General features: G+C 42.6%; 1 protein-coding gene across 1 annotated transcript; it reads left to right on the top strand.

Moving 5' to 3' along the window:
- Positions 1-779: 779 nt before the first annotated feature.
- hs3st3b1b (heparan sulfate (glucosamine) 3-O-sulfotransferase 3B1b) lies at positions 780-19,379 on the top strand. The gene is made up of 2 exons (XM_006790939.2): positions 780-1,640; positions 16,324-19,379. Exons 1-2 carry the CDS (start codon positions 1,060-1,062, stop codon positions 16,940-16,942), a joined length of 1,200 nt encoding a protein of 399 aa, XP_006791002.1. The 5' UTR covers positions 780-1,059; the 3' UTR covers positions 16,943-19,379.
- Positions 19,380-19,673: the final 294 nt, after the last annotated feature.

Here is a 19,673-nt window from a genome sequence, read left to right as displayed (position 1 = left end):
ACGATTATTGTACTATTATTACTATATTATTATAGTAATATTACTATTACTATTACTAAAAAATCCAATTAAGACACACGTTTAATACAAAGGAAATTAAAATACCTTAGAATTATAGGCTAACTATTATTATTATTATTATTAGTAGTAGTAGTAGTAGTAGTATTTAGCATGTCATTGTTGATAGGTTCTATTGCTCTGTATGGGGGGGATAAATTGCAATTTTTGATAATATGTACAAAATGTCAACTAAATAATGAAGCAACGCTTCCTGTTTCCAGTTCTAACCGCCAGCACTGTGCCCTCCTCATTTCTTCGCATTCACTCACAGTCAGTGTCATTCAAATTATGTGGTTTGTGAACTGAGATTATTTTGCACTGTTTATGTAGCCTATAGACATTTTTTCACCACCTTTTTTTCATATTTCTGACAACATTAGCTTTGGAATTCGTAGTTGGAAAAAAACATTTTGAAAATATATGAGTAAAAAACTGTGTGAACGATGAGTGAAACATTTAAAACTTCAGCTAATTAAACTCTGCCCGGTGTGAAAGTTTTCCAAACTCTCAGCAGAGTCCCGCACACACGCCTCATTTCCATACCCAGGATCCCACGGCCGGACTCGCCCATGCTCCCACCTGATTGGCCCGCTTGTATCAACATAAGCCTTGCATATTTATCTCCCTCGCGGCTATTGGCCGTTGCCGCCGTCATTCTCGCGCGCGTCTCTGTATAAGGTCTCGCGCTCACCCAGGAGCTCGAGCAAACCTGAGATGAGGCTCGCGCGGGGCTGTGCTGCGCCTGTCGCAACTCAACACTTTCCCCAAATTTAAGCACCCTTGTGATTATCGTTTCCTCCATGCCTTCTCATTCCTGGATGCACCGATCCCTCCGCTTTTATTTAGGCTAGTTTATTTGTTTGTTTTATTTGTAGGGTTTATTTATTTTTAGTTTTTTTTCATGAGCATGTGCTTAATTTTGCAAGGATTGCAAAGGTGCCACCGGGAGTGAGTTAGGCAATATGCGCCGCTGGGATATGGTTTTCAACCGAAAGGCTTATGGAATATAGCCTGATTTTCCACAACCTGTATGCCTTCTGGTCCAGCCCCGTGAAGAAGAAACTAATACTGCTCAGCATCATGTTTTTAATCTGGGTATACATGCTGTACTCATGCGTGGGCTACTGTTCCACCATGCCAAGTTTGGTCGTGGAGAGTTACCGGGGCAAGGAGACTGGTTCTGCGGTGGGCAAGAGGACAGAGAGCAGCAGGACGGACCTGGTGTCCAGACTGCTGGCCAAACCGCAGCCCTGGGAGGATATAGAGAGTGACTATGAGGAGCCGTCCATCAGGACCGCTGCGTCCAGAGACCTGCTCAATAACGAGCTGGACTCTGACAGAGCCGAAGACTGGGACGAGATGCACGGGGAGCACCAAAGAGCCCCGGAGCCCAGCGCCATGTCCAGCTTCTCCAACGGCTCCGGGAGCAAGAAGCTGCCGCAGGCGATCATCATCGGGGTGAAGAAAGGAGGGACCCGGGCTCTGCTGGAGTTTCTCCGGGTCCATCCTGACATCAGAGCCGTGGGAGCGGAGCCTCACTTCTTCGACCGCAACTATGACAACGGGCTGGAGTGGTACAGGTAAAACTAATCACCGGGCGTTTGTTTATCTGGATGCAGGGCAAATACACTTTTCCGGGGGAAGAAACTGTACGAAAGAATTTGCAATGCAGTGCAGAACAGCGATGCTGAATTTATTTAGTAAGCCAGACGAACAAGGGTCCGAAAGGCTGTAGATTTTCTTTAAAGTGCGTCAGATTTAGAGGTTGCACACAATTTTTGTAAGCGTGTTCATTTTTCAATCCAACAACATTTAAGCCATTTTTCTTTTTTTAAACACAGCTTAATCTATTTACCCATAAATTGATTTATATGTCACTCATTTGGAGCCCATCAAAGCACACAAAATTCTAACAATTATCCAGCAGGTTTTGAGCTTATTTCACAACTTAAACCTTTAAATAAACACACAGGTTGTTACCTCCGCTTTGTTCTGTCTGTTTACGTCCTTTTGGATGTCGGCAGCACAGATTAGGCATTTTTAATTAACTGTTAATTTTGAGGATTAATGGCTTGCTTTTTCCCCTTCCATCGCGTGCGTAATTTTGTTTTGAAAGAATCGAAGAATTGAAAGCGCATTATGTAGCCGGGTAGAGATTACGGTGAGATTGGCGTGTTTCTGCGATGTGCAGTGATCTCTGTTGGACACAGTGCAATATTGCACCTCCACGGGGATGCGTACTCAGGCTTGTATGTCAGATTCAAACCTACTTTTCCAGTTTATTTGATTGAGTCGTGTTATTTTACAACCAAGGAGAGGTTTTAATTAAATTATTTCTCATTTATTACGTTTGTACGGGGGTACAGTCAGGTCCTGACCGACCTTTCTCTTTCACTTATAGTGAGCAAATACGGACAAATTTCAGACTACTCAGCTACAACGCCTTATGAAAAGAGGCTTGAAGCGCAATTCAAGCAAATCTGACCAACCTCACTGTGTTAAGACCCAATTAAAAAAAAGGTAAAAATCAGTTGATTTGTTAGATCAGGTTTGGAAAATTAAAAAATCTCAACATTATTACATGTTTGTCCCGTGGAATATTTTACCTAATAGTGTTTGTTGCTCTGAAAGGGGTTGAACTATTGTTATGTCAATGGGCTTAATGCAAGTAAATGGCCTGTAAAAGACAATGAAAGGGTTCTTTATAGAACAAAAGCCATTTAACATCTTCAGAGGTCCAGTCTGAGATTATCCTGGTCACTTAAGTGTTAATATAAGGAGCTCAGGGACTATTGAGCTTAATGACCATACTTGGCAGGTCACAGCACAGACAGACTTAAAAATATATTCTAATACTAGTTTTACACATATTTTGATTCGGTTTAGTTATATTTTACTTATCTTATTTTTATCAGTGCTCAGGTAATTTTTTAAGCTGTTTTTTAAAATGCAGGTAAAGTTCCAGCTGTTCATTTACCAATGGTCAACTGATTTTATTGATTTATTATCATTTACTAATTGATAAAATGACACCTACAGATACAATGTTATTGTTAATGTTATAATCACGCTTTCAAAAACATTTACCCAATGTGGTTAATTACCATCTTTATTTATTTATTTTTTGTATTTAAGTTTTGTATGAATATAAAAAAAAAGCAAAGTTCATCAAAAGATTTTACACTTTAAATTATGATCACGTCTTTCTGATTTGTTTTTCATGTGCTCGCTTTGATAGAATCATTGATTTATTGCAGCCAGATTAACTGGTTTGGGAAGGCGGTTATTTCACTGACTTCCAGCGACTGCATGCCCAACTTTTCTTGTATGGGGAAATGTGGAAAAGTACAGTCAGCTTTTAGACTATGAAATTCAATACTTTTTCAAAACCGTGTAAAGAAATCAGGACTCAAGGTTTTGTGATAGAATTTTATTATTTGTTGATTATTTTGCATTGGAAACACAAGCTATTCGACAGCACTGGAGCAATGTACACTCCACATTATTTTTATGTGTTTTATTTGTTGTGATAAAGGCGTTTTATGCTTTGGAGGCACATCTAAACAGCGCTTATGTTAAACAAAAATCCATGAACTTTTTGTTCAAGTTCATTCAGATTGGTAACAGCAAAACTTGTTATGAAATACTTCTATTAAAGAACTGCAGTGAGGAGAGAACATTACAGTGAAACAGCTGGTGTAAGCAGTCCCTGTAGTGAAAAAAAGGGTTTCTTTTTCGAGGGTGAGGATGGACAGAGAAGGGAAATTATACTTAATTCATTGCTGATCCCCCTCACTGTCCCATTAGAATAAAATACTGGAGACGATTTGGCAATTTGGGAGGGGAATACTGACATTTTCCAGACAGAAGCAAAATTGTGTGGCATTGAAATATTTTCTGTGGGAATGTGATCAGATCATGGTCATTTATGGAGACAGTTATATGTGTGTGTGTGTGTTTGTGTCTGAGTTGTGTAACGTACCTCTCATTGTTTGTTGATTTGCACAATCTCCCTGTCATGCGCTATTGTAACTAGCTTGCACCATCCTCGCCTCCCCCAATGGGCACGCATTTAGCGTTGGAATTCCACCAAGTAAATGCAGCCGCAGAGAGAGATAGAGAGAGCAGAAAAGACTCGGGGAGGCAGCGGGAAGAGAAGTTTCAAAATGAAAGGAGGTGGAGATAACAAGTCCTTTTGTGGATTTCTGATGTTCTTTGACAGTTTTTAGTTGTGCCAAAGACAAACACATGATTCATGCTTTTGACCGAGGGGTCCTTGTATCAGGAGGTACACATTTTCGCAGTGAGGTCATGCATGAACTAGCCCCGGCGAACACACACGCACACACACACACAGAAAGAGTGACTCAGAATTAAGCAGGCCACTGTGACTGAATGTGAAGAGGAACATTGGTTCTTTATTTTCTATTTGCACCTGTTCCCTGGAGGAGTGTAAGCGAAACCGGTGTTATCTGATAATAATTTTAAGAACATGTATGCTTCTCTATGGCACACACATTAATGGCATAATTGCAGTAAGGTAATTAATAAAATAAAAAAACTAATAGCTCCCAAAGAATAAGCACAGGGAAAACAGTGCAAGTGCTTTTTTTTTAATTAACCACTTTCATTTTTGTGTGATTTTTCACAGACTGGTGTAGAACAAAGATATTTAGCAAGCAAACGTTTGTAACTGTGTTTCACTTGATGGAATAAAACAATCAGAGAGAAGTGACAGGAACGCTCATAAAAAATTGGAGCGATTTGGCTTTTTTGAGAGTTTACAGAAGTTGCGAATAGAGTTTACAGAACTGCGAATAGCTTAAATCAGTTTTTTCCCCCAGTTTGTATGATCTTGTATGTCACCTTGGAACACGCTTTAACTCATGCACATTAGCTGAAGGCCTCTCTCCTTCCACACCGACTTTGTTTTCTTCAACTTGCAGTATTTTATTTATTCCTAACTCTTGTTGACTACAGTCCTCATCCCGCCCTGTCAGTCTGTGGTGCATATTGCTCTCTTCATATCCCATTTAGCCGTATTTGCTATGAAGGGGCTTTGATATGTAATTACTGTGCTGTGGTTTTGCTGTCGTGTCGTGGACTCTGGTCTTAGCTCACTGTCAGGCCCAGGCACTGTTGACGCTGTCGCTCCTCCCTCGGAGTGGCTTTAGCATTAAACGAGAAGCTGTACACATGTCGGGCAGGGTGCAGTAACATAGTTTACAGCCATATGGTGGTATGTGTCTTAGGTTTGTGTCTATTACTAAGCTCGTTTTAATTAGAGCCTATCAGAGGCTGTCAGCTGTTTGTTCTCCGCATGAGAATTTTTAAAAAGGTTTGCTTCTGGTTGTGAGTTTAAAGAAGTGGTGCGTCGAAGTAAAGTAATATAACAGTTGGATCGCACACTTCATGTGATTTGCAATCAAAGGTGATTCCACTTCTGTAGAGATTGTTCTGTCTGAATGGGTGCCTTCCCTGAGCAGGATGTCTCGCTGGTCAACCTTTGTATCGAGTCTGTGATAAAACACCGTGGAGGTAAACGGACTTAAAAAGCAGTGTCGGTAAAAGCTACTTCCAGCACCACAAAAGGACAAGTGGAGCATTGTTGAAAAGGGAACTTCCTTTAAAAAAATGAAAAGAAACCAAGTTCCTCTATCAGACTTAGGACGCTTGCGGAAGTCTGCACTGTTTGAAAGCCGTTATTTATCTCTACCCCCACTGCTAGTTCTTGAGTTGAGTCAGACTGCATCTCTTGACCATGTCAGAGACGGTTCTGGGTGGGTGCACGTCCTTTATCTGCTCGCCACAGGGGAGCTCCTATTTCCATGTAGGTGACCCATCCACTTTCTGTTGCCACTGACCTCACCCTCCTTTCTTCCTCGCAATGGCCAAAAGGGCCACCTGGTTCTATAGAGCATCGTTTGACCAACAAAACATCGAGTGCTAATGTTTGCATACACGGGACGTTTTAAGGAAAGTCAGTGGGTACGTGGAAGTGTTGTTCATTCAATGCATACAGCGTTATTGTAATAGGCTCAGCTGTGAAACCACAAATAATCTTCAGTTGATGTCACAGAAGACTGAAACTGTCAGACATCATACACAAATGTCTCCATGGCCTGACCCCTCTGGGATAGCCAGTATTGATTGGTCAGGCTTGATTGGAGGTAATGTGTAGAGGTGGGTTAAGAGCCTTTGACTGAGGTCAGACCCACGTCTGCTTGCTGACAGGGTCTGTGTGTGTTGACCATCTGCAGAGCTACAGAAAGCTGCTGGAAGCTACAAGCCCCACAGGGGATCTTACAACGCTTCATAAACAATCGCACGACAGCAGAAAACCTACTGAGTTATGTTCAGGGAGATTTAAAAATATATATATTTAAACTGCGTTTGATAAAAATCAAGTACTGAAAGTTTAAGTGGCTCTCATTCAGATGGAGCTGCAGTAAAGACAATGCCAGATTCATGATTAGATACTTTGGCCCTCTGATTGTTTCCTGATTCCTGGAACTCCACAGTTCCTCTGGGAATGAGCGCCCGGCCAGCCAACCGTACAGCTGACAGCAGGTTCACATCCTCTGCTCAAATCCTCAATAGCAGTGGCCAACGTGAAAACAAGCAGTTTGAAACCGTGCCTCCGTGTTGGCTAAACTTCCACCTTCAGTTCCCATATGGGTGGATTATTCGTCAGTGGCACCCTGTTTCTCATCGCTGCCTCCCAGTTCTTCCCCCGAACATCATCCTCAAATCTCTTCCTTCTTTTCCAGTTTTCCAGCTGCGCACTTGTGTTGCTGATGTGCAAGAATGGTGTCACATGTCATACTTGGTTTTTGCATTTCTGGGTGGGGCTCACTGCAGGCCTCGATGACCAGACGTGACCAACTACCAGAGAAGGCTTTGGTCAGTGTAGAGGGGCGAGGGAAGCCCTCTCCTCTTTGCCTAAGCTGGCGTAGCCCGGTCAAGAATCCAGAGTGACCTTGGGGGAGGTGGAGAAGCAGGGAAAAAAGGCAGCTTTTATCCCCAAATTACAACCGGTTAATAGTGAAAGGGGAGACCTGTGGAGAAGGGAGTGGCAGCGCTGTGCCGTGGTGGTTTGCATCCCCCATCCTTCTCCTGTTGGTGTGCAGAGAACGCTAGCCACACCAGTGAAGACAATCTAGCTGCAACAGACAGCAACCTCCTGCTGAATCAGAGGATAAAAGAGGAGGCTGACAGGAAGTTGCTGTCAACATTCGACTCAAATGGATGATGCAAAGAATAAGAAGACAAAGCCATTCAATCAAACACAAATAAACCCACACAAACACATTTTTAAAAGACACATTTTGTGGCATTGTTTGTTTTTTTGCAGCTCTGTATAAAAGGAAGGTTGGATTGGGGGCTATGTTGGAGTGACTTAAGCATTGCAGTGCGTGTAGTAACATCTGTGTAAGTCAGGACTGGCGCTGCTTTGTTAGATGTCAAACCCCTCTGGTTACACAATGCCAGCGTGCTATGCAAAATCACACACCGGGGCGGCATTACACTGGCTTGTGTCAGTGTAAATAAACAATGGCATCATAAAAAGAGGCTTGAATGGCATTGAGGTAAAAATCTCTCTGTTTATAATGAGTAATTCAAGCCCACCAACAATAAAATGCAAAGAATTCAAATAAAGTGGTCTTGGAGCAAGGAGAAAGGAAGCTTATGATGGAGAAAGCGGTATACAAACCCTCCCTCTGTGCTACGTGTGAATTAGACCCTTTTTAACGAGGTGATAATTTGGATGTTGTTTTACATGTCAGAACAGAACCAGACATCCTCCCTCCAGAGTTAATGGTCAGTCATTGCTGCTAAATAAACACTTTCTGGCACATTAAAAAGGTTTCCCTGGAGGCTGCTGGAGACAGACACCCATATACCATTTTGTTAATTATTTACTGTTACTCTTCTAAAGGTAGGTTAATCAGGTGAGTCTTATGTCCTTTCCAAAGGAAAGGAAAAGTAATTTAGGAGTGGGAGGAACGGAAAAAAACTGATGACAGTAGACCTTTACAGCTTCACTTGTCCCAGGTATTAAGTCCCAGAGGTAGCCATTAGGGTGTTGGAGAGCGAGCCTGCCTGTGGGAGAAAGGAGGACACGCTTTCTCTCTTACACTCACACACACACACACACTCACATACATACAACACACACAGAAAGAGAACTCAAGGAAGGTCTCCCGAGGTTTCCATTAGCCTGGCAGTAAAAGAGCAGAGCTCATTAGAAACCTCGAGCTGTCTCCCTCCACCTTGGCTGCTCGACACTAGTCACTCTCTCCATTTAGATGTACTCCCAGTGCTGTTGGGAGCTGTAAGAACACTTCAGCTCACCTCTAAGACAACCTGGCCAAACTCTACTCAATGCCAATTATTTTTCCACCACGTGCAGTTTTTCTCTTCCTTGTTTAACTGATCTATATCTGAAAACTGCACTCGGTTACTTTGGAAGCAAAAACTACTCCTCCATTATCTGTAAGTTGTATTAATATTACTGTAGCGGTTATGTGCTAATTTAACACCAAAACACCCCAACAGGAAGCCAGATATTAAGATCTTAGTGAAGTTTATTTCTGAAAGGTGGACTAAATTTTATTTGCTGAAAAAAAAGATGAAAAGCCTGACGATTTCTATCTTTGTGTGAAGAGTGCCATCGAAATAAGACTAAAGATAGTTTCCAAATCGGAAAATTTAGAGCATTCTGTGTTTTGGCATGTCTGTTAAATTATGGATGTGCGCTGGCATTTGGAAGCCAGAAATACATCAAAGTGAGCTTATCACGAATGTGTTTAATCGCAACATTCTTTCTTTTCCCCTCCTAAATACTGCAAAAATTATTAATTGCGTTGCTATTTTTAGACACTGGCAGCACTGGAAGCACTTGCAGAATTCAGGAAGGTGACTTGACATGTAACATGTTTATTTACTAAAACCACGGTATTGCTCTAACCCTAGAAAAGCATAAAACATAACCACCAGTTGGAATCTGGATGGAAACCCTGCTCTTCTGTGTACTGAGAGCTCTGTTTGCCCACCTTAGCGAAAAATGCCTCTGAATGGAATTTATAGCAAACAATGCAGCAAAACATAACTTAGTTCTATAATGTTGAAGACAGAGTTATTGCTTGGAGATGTTATTGTATATTTATATAAAAAAAAAAATCTATGCTTCAGACCAAGGAAAAGAGAGAGATTAAAGGATAAAAACTGCTTCTGCCACTGTTTCCATCTCGGAAAGGAGTAGGTTAATTGTCATGCTATCCCTACTCAGTATAGCTAATTATATGTTTGCTTGGGAGGCAGGCTGTCTTTAGGAATTTGTAAACCATTAACCTGCAGCAACAGCTGCAGTGTGAGTAATAGAAGCAAAATGATAGAGCCCAAACACACGCAGAGATGGTTTTGGGCTCGGTGAGTGACATACAGTAGAGAGGAAATCCCCTCTTTCTTGCACACACGCTTTGTAGTTCACCTGTCTTCAAAAAGGTGTGCAGGCAGTTACGGATGACAGCCAATTCAAACAGGATGCAAAGTAGCTTGCTCGCTCCCTCTGTCTCTCTGTGTGTGACTGCGTGTGCGCCTAGGGAGTGGGGGTGGTGGCATGTAAGTTCTTCTTGAGTCTGTTTCATCTTTTATTCATCTCTGCTGTAGCTAGATCAAGGAGTCATGTGCCTCTTGGTGCATGTCAAGCGTCAGGAAAGCAGTCAGAATCAGCCATTCTGACTGCACACCCACACATCAACACCCAGATATGCTTAGACACACACAGAGTAGGCAAACACTTGCTCCTACACACAAACCGAGTCTTCACCTGCAGCTCCCCGTTGTTGTTTGCCCCGTTGTTTTTTCTTTTACGGTTCACTGGTTTATTTCATCCCAGCTGTCATCCAGTCGCACCCTGATACTGATGGAGTGGTGGAATGCGTGGCTAGCTCCGGGGTAACACCTTCAGCAAACACCCCAAGCAAACACATTGATTAAAGAGGATTACTAGTGCTAAACAAATTTTGGCTAGTATCACAAAGTGGAGGCTTTCACAGCGTGTCCGTCTGATGGCTGGCGCGCACGCAGCGAGTAGCTTGATTGCTGTGGCTTGATCAGGTGAATCATCTTGTATCACATGTCAAACAAAGTGATGAGATGTAGTCTTAAGTGATGCTCAGATGATGGGATGTTTCACTTTTTTAAGGTTGGCCATTTAAAGCTTTTTACTTTTTTTCTTCTTGGCCGATGCTTTTAAAAGCCTGAAGGAGGAAAAATAGGACAGCACTTGTGAAGAGTTGCACATTCAAAGCGGGAGGAGTTACTGCTACTTTCTTCTCTCCGCCATGCCTTTCACCAACTCCTCTGTTTTATTTATGCCACATGGTGGGCTCCCTCGCTTCGCTGCAGGGTTATTAACACTCAGTAATTCTAGGCAGCCGCCTATGGCCACAGGCCGGTGTGGTTCCAGGCCTGAATAATCCCTGCGGCTCCACACATTCCAGTGTTGTTTTCCGAAGGTGCCAGATAGCAACAAATGCACTTGAAAAGAGATTTTCCGAATAGGAAAACTTATAGTTAGTTTTAAAATTGAATAATTTGTGCTTGTCACGCCTCTGCAGCGCTACCCATCATAAGGTAACCACGACAGCATCGGAGAAGAATGTCTCAACCTCACTTAAGTATTTTCAGGACATTACAGAGGGGGGTAAACATGAAGCCCATGGCATTATATGTGGTGGTTTGTTCTCTGTTTATTTATTCTGCTTTACTAGTGTCTGATGTTGCCTCCAAAACCGGGCTGGGTATGAGCCCAAACCAGTGTGCATGGTCTGCAAACCTCAAGGCCTGACTCCCCTTCTTCCCCACTTTCTGTCTTTCCCTCTCTTGTCGATTCACATTGTCTCTGTCATTCACGCTCCCACTCCTACACACTGTTTTACACACACATTCCTTCTGTAAGAGGCGCTAAAATGAAGAGGGAAAAAAAAAAAGCTCCACATCAGTGAAGTGCAACTCCCTGACTTCAGCTTAAAATGATGGATGGACGGGTTGCGACGGTTGGGTTAACTGTTTTGTTTACTTGGAGGGTCAGGATATTCCCAGGCTGCTTTGACATAGCGCAATGTCTTGACGGAGTTCAGGGCCTAGGAGTTACATTTATCAACCAAATCAGGACTTCAAGCCCAGAATTTCTGTGTCAAAGTGTCACAGAGCTCTGACCAGTTTGTCCTCTGCAATCTGTGCTGCTCTGAGAAAGATTAAAATGCTAGCGAATAATTACACCCTGACCTTTTAGACCCGGCTGTGGAATCTTTGGCTATTTCCTTTTTGTCCTTCCTTCTGTTCTCGATAAGACCTTGTTAGCAGAAATGCTGCGATAAATGTTCTAGGTATGACCTTGAGTCAAGACCATGGGTACTATTGTTGGTGAGACGGTGGGACTTTCTAAACAGAATCGCTTTTTAGTAGAGGAACAGAGATAGGGGTGCACAGTGGTCTGCAGTAACTCCATTAATACTGACAGGCACTCTTGACAACAGCATTCCCAGCAATTCGGAGGAGGAATTTTGCTTTCAAGCCGCACTCCTCCTTTTAGCTGCAAGATATGCCCCATCCCATGCAGGGTCCTGCTCTCAAGGTCTGAGTGTGTGATACTAGGCTAGCCTGCATTATTAATCCCTTTAGCAGACAGAAGATTTGGAGGGGCTTCCACTCAGCCACCTTCTCTTTACAGTGAAACCATTATGCACTGAAGCCAGGCTGTTAATTTGAGGCTGTAGCATGACTTTGGTGTGTGTGAAATGTACATGCACATATGGAGACTTACTCAATAGTATGGCCAAAAGAATGTATATTTTTTGGAGTTCCCAAAGATATATCGCCATCAAACTGTAAGATAAAGATGCACACAGACACCTTTCAGCCTATACTCCTGCAAGATCTCATCTTTAAGCAGGGGTGTCTGGCTCTTCTCAGCCAGGAAATGAGCTGTCAAAAAGCTCTAAGTGACCACATACTAACACCTGGACTCCTCTTCGAGTGCTTGAAAGAGAGACCAGATGAAGCTTCTGCGACTCCATTCAGAGCACTCCTCCCTCTCTGCATTGGAGTGGCCATAAACCATCTTCTTTATTCTTTTAATTTACAGCCAAAGCCATGCTCTGCGGTAAATATAATGTCAGACTCCAGGCACGGTGGAGCGTATTTCAAAATGTCTGGCTTCTGTATGTACTTAAATGCTACTTTGAAAATATTCCGTGAACCAGCAGGGCCGTGCATGCTTGCCTCCCTCAGTAGCATCTGTAGTGCGCGTGTCGTGTAAATGCAGGCTACTATGAACAAAACCCTCATCCGTGAATTCTTTCATATGCGTTCGTGATGCACATGAAATGTCCTGCATTTCCAAATCAGGCTCAAATGCTTGTTGTCTCCAGGGTTGAAAAGATGGAAATAGGAACACTTTGGACTGTGAACGAACAAATGGCTTTCGAGATCCTTATCATCAAGTAAGGAATAAAGATGTGTCTTTGTATTTCCTGAAAATGCTTGTACGTTCAGCGCATTGGTTCATGAGAGGGTCTCGGAAGGAGGCCCTTGGAAAAGAAAGGGAGCCTTTCAGTACCTCTTCCCTCATTTCCTCCCTCTCCTGCTTTATACTCGTGAAGTGTCACTTTGCTATCGGACTTCAAGGCCTGATTGCCAAGGGTCGAGTGAACCTTCTTAGATCACTGGAAAAGAGACGGGAGTGAATGCAAAGAAAACTCAGCACAAAGTTAAGTGCTTGATTCCTCTGAAGTGCCCGATTTGTTTGAGTTTCTTACACTGGTGTAGTCTGACAGGTTAATTGAGCCTGTACACAAACATGCTTAGAGCACTGTACAGTGTATACTGTTGTATACTGTTGTTGTGGGTGTTGTTACCTCCCACGGGACGGTAATACTCACTCCAGGGTATTCAAGCCATAGAAATCAGAGTGCATTAGCTTTAAATGCCCACGCGAGTAAAGCCACACCCTCCCTTTTTATGGTCGATACAGAATGCCCTCCGATTTGTCTGTATTCAAATAAACAAACCCTAATTTGAGATTCAAATGCTTTCAACATCCAGACATGTGAGATAATTGAAAACCTTTTGTATCAAATATAAAATCGACAGACGCACGCCAAATAGCTTTTTTCCTTTTGTCTATGAGCAAACCAGTCATTTTGTCAGGGATGCTGTGACACAGACAGCTCGGTGGCAGCCCGTTATCATTGAATCAAATGTGACAGGAGGGAGGCAGAAACATCAGATCGAAATAACCCTCATTCTGAGCTCCGATGGGATGAGGGCTCTTTAAAACGCAGGCCAAAGGGCCGCTCCGCTGGCCCTTCTTTGATGCTGTCATGTGACAGCGGCTTCTGCTTTCTGTCTTATCACTGTTTTTAGCTTACCTGTCAACTTGGAATTATTCTTAATGGAAAACAATGTCCACACACACACACACACACACACACACACACACACAAGTATATAATTTCAAAAGTGCCACCAAGCAAAGAATTCTTTGTGATATACTATATGAGGTCCAATAACTTATTTGGAGTGTTATTGTTTCCTATAAAAGACGAGTTGCTGTTATCTAAAGGGGACAGGGTGGTGATGTTTGCAGGGCAATTTTGGCACACGTTTCACTTAAGAGCTCTCCAAACAGCTTCTCTTGAGGTCGAGAAGGATGGCGAAGTGCTCCACTCAGGCCCCAGTAAGCACCCACCCTCCACTTTCTGCCCCCTCTCTACCCTGCCCCCATCCCCGCCCCTGTGCCCTGACCACTGCCCTGCTCACCCCTCCGCTCAGGGACAAAGGCTCACTTTCAAAGAAAAGGAGGAAAAAAGAGGAGCCTGGTGTCACAGAATTGCCTGTTTGCTGACGGAATCTTTAAAAGCAGCACCTCATAAATCAAAAGAGAGCATAATAGGCATTGTTTTTCCAAGAGCTACTTGTCCCACTTAAATTCCCCTCCTTTTCTCTCTTTTCTCCTTTCCTGCCTTTTCCCCCCCCGGCTTCTTTGGCAGAGAGAGTGGGCAAAGTCTGAGGTGGAGATTTTTTATTAGGGGGGCCCTCTTCTTGTGGATTTGGCGCCTTTTAGGGGTTTCCTCGCCACTTTCTGACCATCCCCTAGTTTTATGCTCCTTCAACCCCCAACACTTGATTTTTTTTAGGATTCCCTGAGCTTGGATCAGCATAATCTATCACTATGCACATTGTAACTCAGGCCTCCTCCCTATCTCCATGCCACATTGTCGTGTTGAAATCGGATTAGCTCGGGAGCCATTTGCCTCTTCTGTTTGGCTCTGAACTCTTTTTGTATGTTAGCACAAGGAATGACAAAAAGCTTGCAGGCAGTATCGCCATTGTGCAGCGAGAGAATGAAGAATGGCATGCAGTTTGACTCAAGCGTGTTTGGTTTATACTCCTTGAGGAGATTCAAGAGGTGCTTTTCAAAAACGTAGCGTGTGCTCATGTGCGGTTTGCATTTATACATCCAGAAATGGCTTGCTGGCATGCACGTTCTGATTTCAACAGGCTATTAATGTTTGGAAATAAGCTCGCTTTTCCCTTAGCTTGCTCCGTTCACTCGACTGATGTGTCAGTAATCAAGATGATATCATCATAATTAGATCACAAGCACTGCATTAAGATTACACAAATGCCAACAACATTTCCATGAGACATTTTAGTGATTACCCAACATTACCCTGGGTATTTTTTCAACCTCGTGCGCACTGATATGTGCATTGACGACAGAGAGCTGATGTTACATGAATTAACCACGAGCTAAATGGACATGAACTAGATTCCAGCCTTTAGAGTATATTCCTGAGGAGCAGATGGAGGTCTGGGAACGAATCAAGCATTACAAATATCTAAATGTACAGAATGTGTTCAGCCTTTGTCACCTGTAAACATATTGTGTAGGATTACAAAGTGTTTGAATGGGATCTGCTACCATAGTACTGTCTACACAATGGGCTATTAGTGTTCTGGCCTTAACAACAAAGGCGAGCTTCAGGCTACAACAGCCTAACAGGAACCTTATCTGTGAGAGTGTTTTCCCTGATAGATCAATGCCCTCAGTTATCTCTCCCTTCCTTTGAATGACTTCAACTGCTTTTTCTTCATTCTTTGTTGGGATGTTTTATGTCTTGAATTTCAGCTGATTTGGTGTGTGTGTAACAATCCTTTGAATCCTTTCCATCCAGCAAAAAACAGAAACATATTTGATCTCATGTACATTACACAGGCTACTTTTTCTCCCGGTCTGGGGGCCAAACAGGGAAAAGCGATCCACATCCCAATGTCAGTCAAACCTCTCTTATCGCCTCCACCATAATCTAGACTTTGAGTTTGGCCACTAGTTCTGAAATCCGATGCGGAGAGAGCGGAGTGATTCACTTTTCCTTCAAAACCAGTTGTTCCCATGTACCTCTTTATTATATGTCTGCGTGTAACATATATGTTTAAAGCCCATTTGCCAGTTTTCGCACAAAACCAAAGCCATTCTTGTCAAAAAAAAAAAAAAACCTTTCTGAAACAAGCATCATCATCTTCCAGTGGAGCTGCATTTACTGGGGGTCCAGTCGGGTGGTAGAGAACCGTGGCCATCTATACCTGAATCAGCAAGGCAAATTTTTTGTGCCTGTTTGCTCCATTGGGCATATCAAGGGATTTTGATTAAATGTGACCACTTTGAAACATTATATCCAGCAGTGAGGTTTGGGGAAAGGCAACTTAGGGAAGACACATCAGATAATGGAATCTGCACATGCTGTGAGTTAATTTGGAAAGAAAATACGCTGTAAGGCTCATCAGAATTATTCACAATGAAATGAAATCTTGCCCCATCTAGGTGATCTGGGTGTTGCATTTGTCTTCTCAACCATGCAAGTCTGCGCACGGCTTAGAAAACCTAATATGGTTAACGAGAGGATTGGTCACGTTTAGAAATTCCTCTAGTTGTTTGATTCTGGAGTAAATAAAGGTTTTCTGTTTTTTCTCAGAAGTGAGATATCTCATGAGTGAGTGAGCTTGTTGATGTTGGAGAGCTGCCTGCACTAATAGGTTTTCAAGCCCTATAATAAGGCTTTACAGGCTTAGTGAGTCATTGATTGCAGAGCACAGTACACTCCATCAACTTGATTACATTATGCAAGAACTTACTGCATCTTACCCTTCTTCTAACCTTCTTTTTGGGCCTGCTTTCTTTTTTTTCTGCAGGGAGCTGATGCCCAAGACCCTGGAGGGCCAAATCACAATGGAGAAAACTCCCAGCTACTTTGTGACCAGGGAAGCTCCTGCCCGAATCTCCGCCATGTCCCGGAACACCAAGCTGATCGTCGTAGTGAGGGACCCTGTCACTAGAGCTATCTCCGACTACACACAGACACTGTCTAAGAAGCCTGACATTCCCTCGTTTGAGAGCCTCACCTTTAAAAACAGGACTACAGGGCTCATTGACACGTCATGGAGCGCCATCCAGATTGGCATCTACGCCAAGCACCTGGACAACTGGCTGCAGTACTTCCCCATGGAGCAGATCCTGTTTGTGAGCGGCGAGCGTTTGATCAGCGACCCAGCTGGAGAGCTGGGCCGTGTGCAAGACTTTCTCGGGCTCAAGAGGATCATCACAGACAAACATTTCTATTTCAACCAGACCAAGGGATTCCCGTGCCTGAAGAAAGCAGAAGGCAGCAGCAAGCCCCACTGCCTTGGAAAAACCAAAGGGCGAACCCATCCAAACATTGACCCTGAGGTGGTGCAGAGACTACGAGACTTCTACAGGCCCTTCAACATGAAGTTCTACCAGATGACAGGACATAACTTTGGCTGGGATTGATGTGAAAATGACTTTTTCTTTTTTTTTTAATTTTTTGAGAAGTTGTCTTTTTTCCTCTGTAATTCAAAGGCAAGATGTGGAGATATTGTTATATATATGTAAAATGTACAGAAAATCTATTTTATAATAATTTATTTTTATTTCTAAGCAATTAATTCACTAAGCTGCCTAACCATATTTGTACATAACATCTGACCCACGTGTTGTTTTTAACATTCCTCGTTTTTATTTTGAATTCTCATGCTCCTCCCTTGTGGTCCTGTAAACTCAGTGGATTTACTGGTGCTTCATAAGGCAGATAATCAGCGAAGATTGAAGCAGAAACTAGGGCGGAAAGTGTAGAGGCACCATATTACGGGTACAGAGTGCTCACGGAGAAGTGGAGAATCTTCATGTATACTTACATCACACACTTTACCTTCATCCTCTTCATACCCTTTCTGAAAGCGATTCTTTTTTAAGGTGTTTCACATCCTTCTAGGTTTTTCATGGTGCAAGTTTCCTGCTCTGCCATTGACCCTAAGCAGCACATCTCTTGTCCCATTCCACTCAATAACAGGTAGATCAATAGACCTAATTGATACTCATTGTGTCACTCATGCTTAAAGTATACAGCTGCCCTTTCATTCTCAGTGCTCCTGCTGCCTGCTCTAATGAATGGCCCATCCATCAAATGTTAAATCCTATCCCGGACCACATAAGGGCCCATGTTAACGTTATGCTAATCAAGTAAAGGTAACTGGCAGATCGATCGAGCCCCTGCTCTCTAGCTCCGCATTTGAAGTAGTGTTGGCTGGTAGCCAGGCTTTTGCCCTATCTACTCAGTTCAAAGGTCACGCAAAGTCTCAATCAAATTTCCTTGAGAGGCTTTTGATTTGTTGAGGAAAAGAGGAGTTGGTGCACAGCGGGTCACAGGGACAGCGTGTCCTATTTTCTTTTCTTCTTCTTTGCGTGAGGTAGCAGAGGCATATCTGCCAGAAATCGAGCATAAAGATAGAAAAGATGACAGAGAGACGACGGCAAGGTTTCGCCTCACTGAAATGGCACTTCTTCAAACAGAAGTCCACCAGGCCCCATCTTAGATCCCAGACTAAACAGATCAAAGGAACAGGAAAGGTTTTTGTGAAGCACTCATAGCACAGCAAGAATTGCCTCAGGCAGGGTTTCGGTGTCTAACCTCTTGTGTCATCAGAAAACCTCATGTGCCATCATCCATGGCCGTTATACTTTATGCCTTATTCACTCTTCTCAAGTCTCATCTCTTCAATCTTAACACTCGTTGCCAAAAAAAACTTCATGTCGATATCATGTTTCACACGGCTTAGTCGCGATCTGCTTTTGTCCCCGGCATTGCTTCGTAGTTTTTGTCTTTCTACTTGAATTCTTGATATGCAAGAGTGAGAAAATGTGTGGTGATCATCTTTGAAGTGATGTCTTTGCAGCGGATGGTGCACCATCATAAGGGCACGGGGCTGCTTTCAAGCTATGCTACGCTACGCTGTGCTATACTAAGCTATGCATGCTCGGTGTGGCAGCAGTTATGAAAATGCAGGCATGATGGAAATGAATTATTAGCGCCCAGAGAAGGGTTTTAATGCGTTTATGCAGAGCTCAGACTGAATGTAGACAACCTATCCACACAAGAAAACTCATTCAAGTCAGACTGCCATTTAGTGAAAAGTCAAATCTGATTGTCCTTATTAAAATAAGAAAATGTTGTGCCTCTTCAACTGTTGGATCCAACACAGTTAGCCTGCTTGCGTTAAAACAGGCAACCACTTATTCTGCTATTTCTCTTATTTTCCATTTGAAACCAGCTTCCTGGTTTCACGTCAAACCAATGGTTGCTAGCAGGGGTGATTGAGGCTTGCTTTTATTCTGCCTGAGCGATGGTACTCCTAGTGAGAACGTGTTTGAAGAAAGCCTTCATCGCCTCTTCTCTCCTTAGTGCAATGTTTGATTATTAAAAGCATTTATGGTGACCTCTTTCAGCAAGCTGTCACGTCGTTGAAGAAAAGTCGGACATTTTTCCCGTAAGCTGATGGGAGTACTGCATTTGACTTCTGTTCATTTTTACTGAGGGGATATCTGAAAAAAAAAAGAAACAAGAAAAAAAAATAAAACCCTTGCACCCATGGGTTTACTCCCATGTTGCTGCATCTGTTATGGTTGAGTTTTATTCAGCCTGTTTTCAGATCTAAAAATGTTAGAAATGTTTGTCTTATCCACATATTATATGTATTTAGTCTAGCAGATCTGTATGTACAAAAATGAAAAAGACATGTAAATCAAGTATTTTGTGGTATGTACATCAAAGGAATTAATTTTACACAATGCAAGAGCAACATGGAGCAGATGTTTCTAGATGATTAAATACTGAACATTCATAATATTTCTTTGTATGAAGAAATAAATAAAAAATATATATTTTACCAAATCTTCTGGTGCTTGACTTGTATCCTTGATTCTATTCAAGGACTACACAATCTGCATAAAGTACTCTCATGAATACTGCATATTCTACTACATACTACATCTTTTGCATCAAGTGGTTTTATCTGTGTATATAGTTTTAAATAGAGTAATTCACCAAGCTATGTTATTTATCTAGTATTTTCAGTGTCATGAGGTCAGACAAGACAAGCAAAGTGGAAAAGAAATTAGCAAAACAGAGCATCAAAAAAGGCGTAGTAGGTACACAAAAAGTGATTTTATGGTTAAATGTCCTTTT

This window comes from Neolamprologus brichardi, chromosome 8 (assembly GCF_056152115.1).
Source record: "Neolamprologus brichardi isolate AB-2024 chromosome 8, ASM5615211v1, whole genome shotgun sequence".
In the NCBI taxonomy this organism is placed as follows: domain Eukaryota; kingdom Metazoa; phylum Chordata; class Actinopteri; order Cichliformes; family Cichlidae; genus Neolamprologus; species Neolamprologus brichardi.
The sequence above is the reverse complement of the archived record's forward strand: the minus strand, read 5'-3'. Positions and strand labels throughout refer to the sequence as shown.

Excerpts from the sequence above, each read along its gene's own strand:
- hs3st3b1b (XM_006790939.2), top strand. The coding sequence starts at position 1,060 with ATGGAATATAGCCTGATTTTCCACAACCTGTATGCCTTCTGGTCCAGC. Across the intron at positions 1,641-16,323 it reads AACGGGCTGGAGTGGTACAG|GGAGCTGATGCCCAAGACCC; the intron begins GTAAAACTAATC and ends TTTTTTCTGCAG.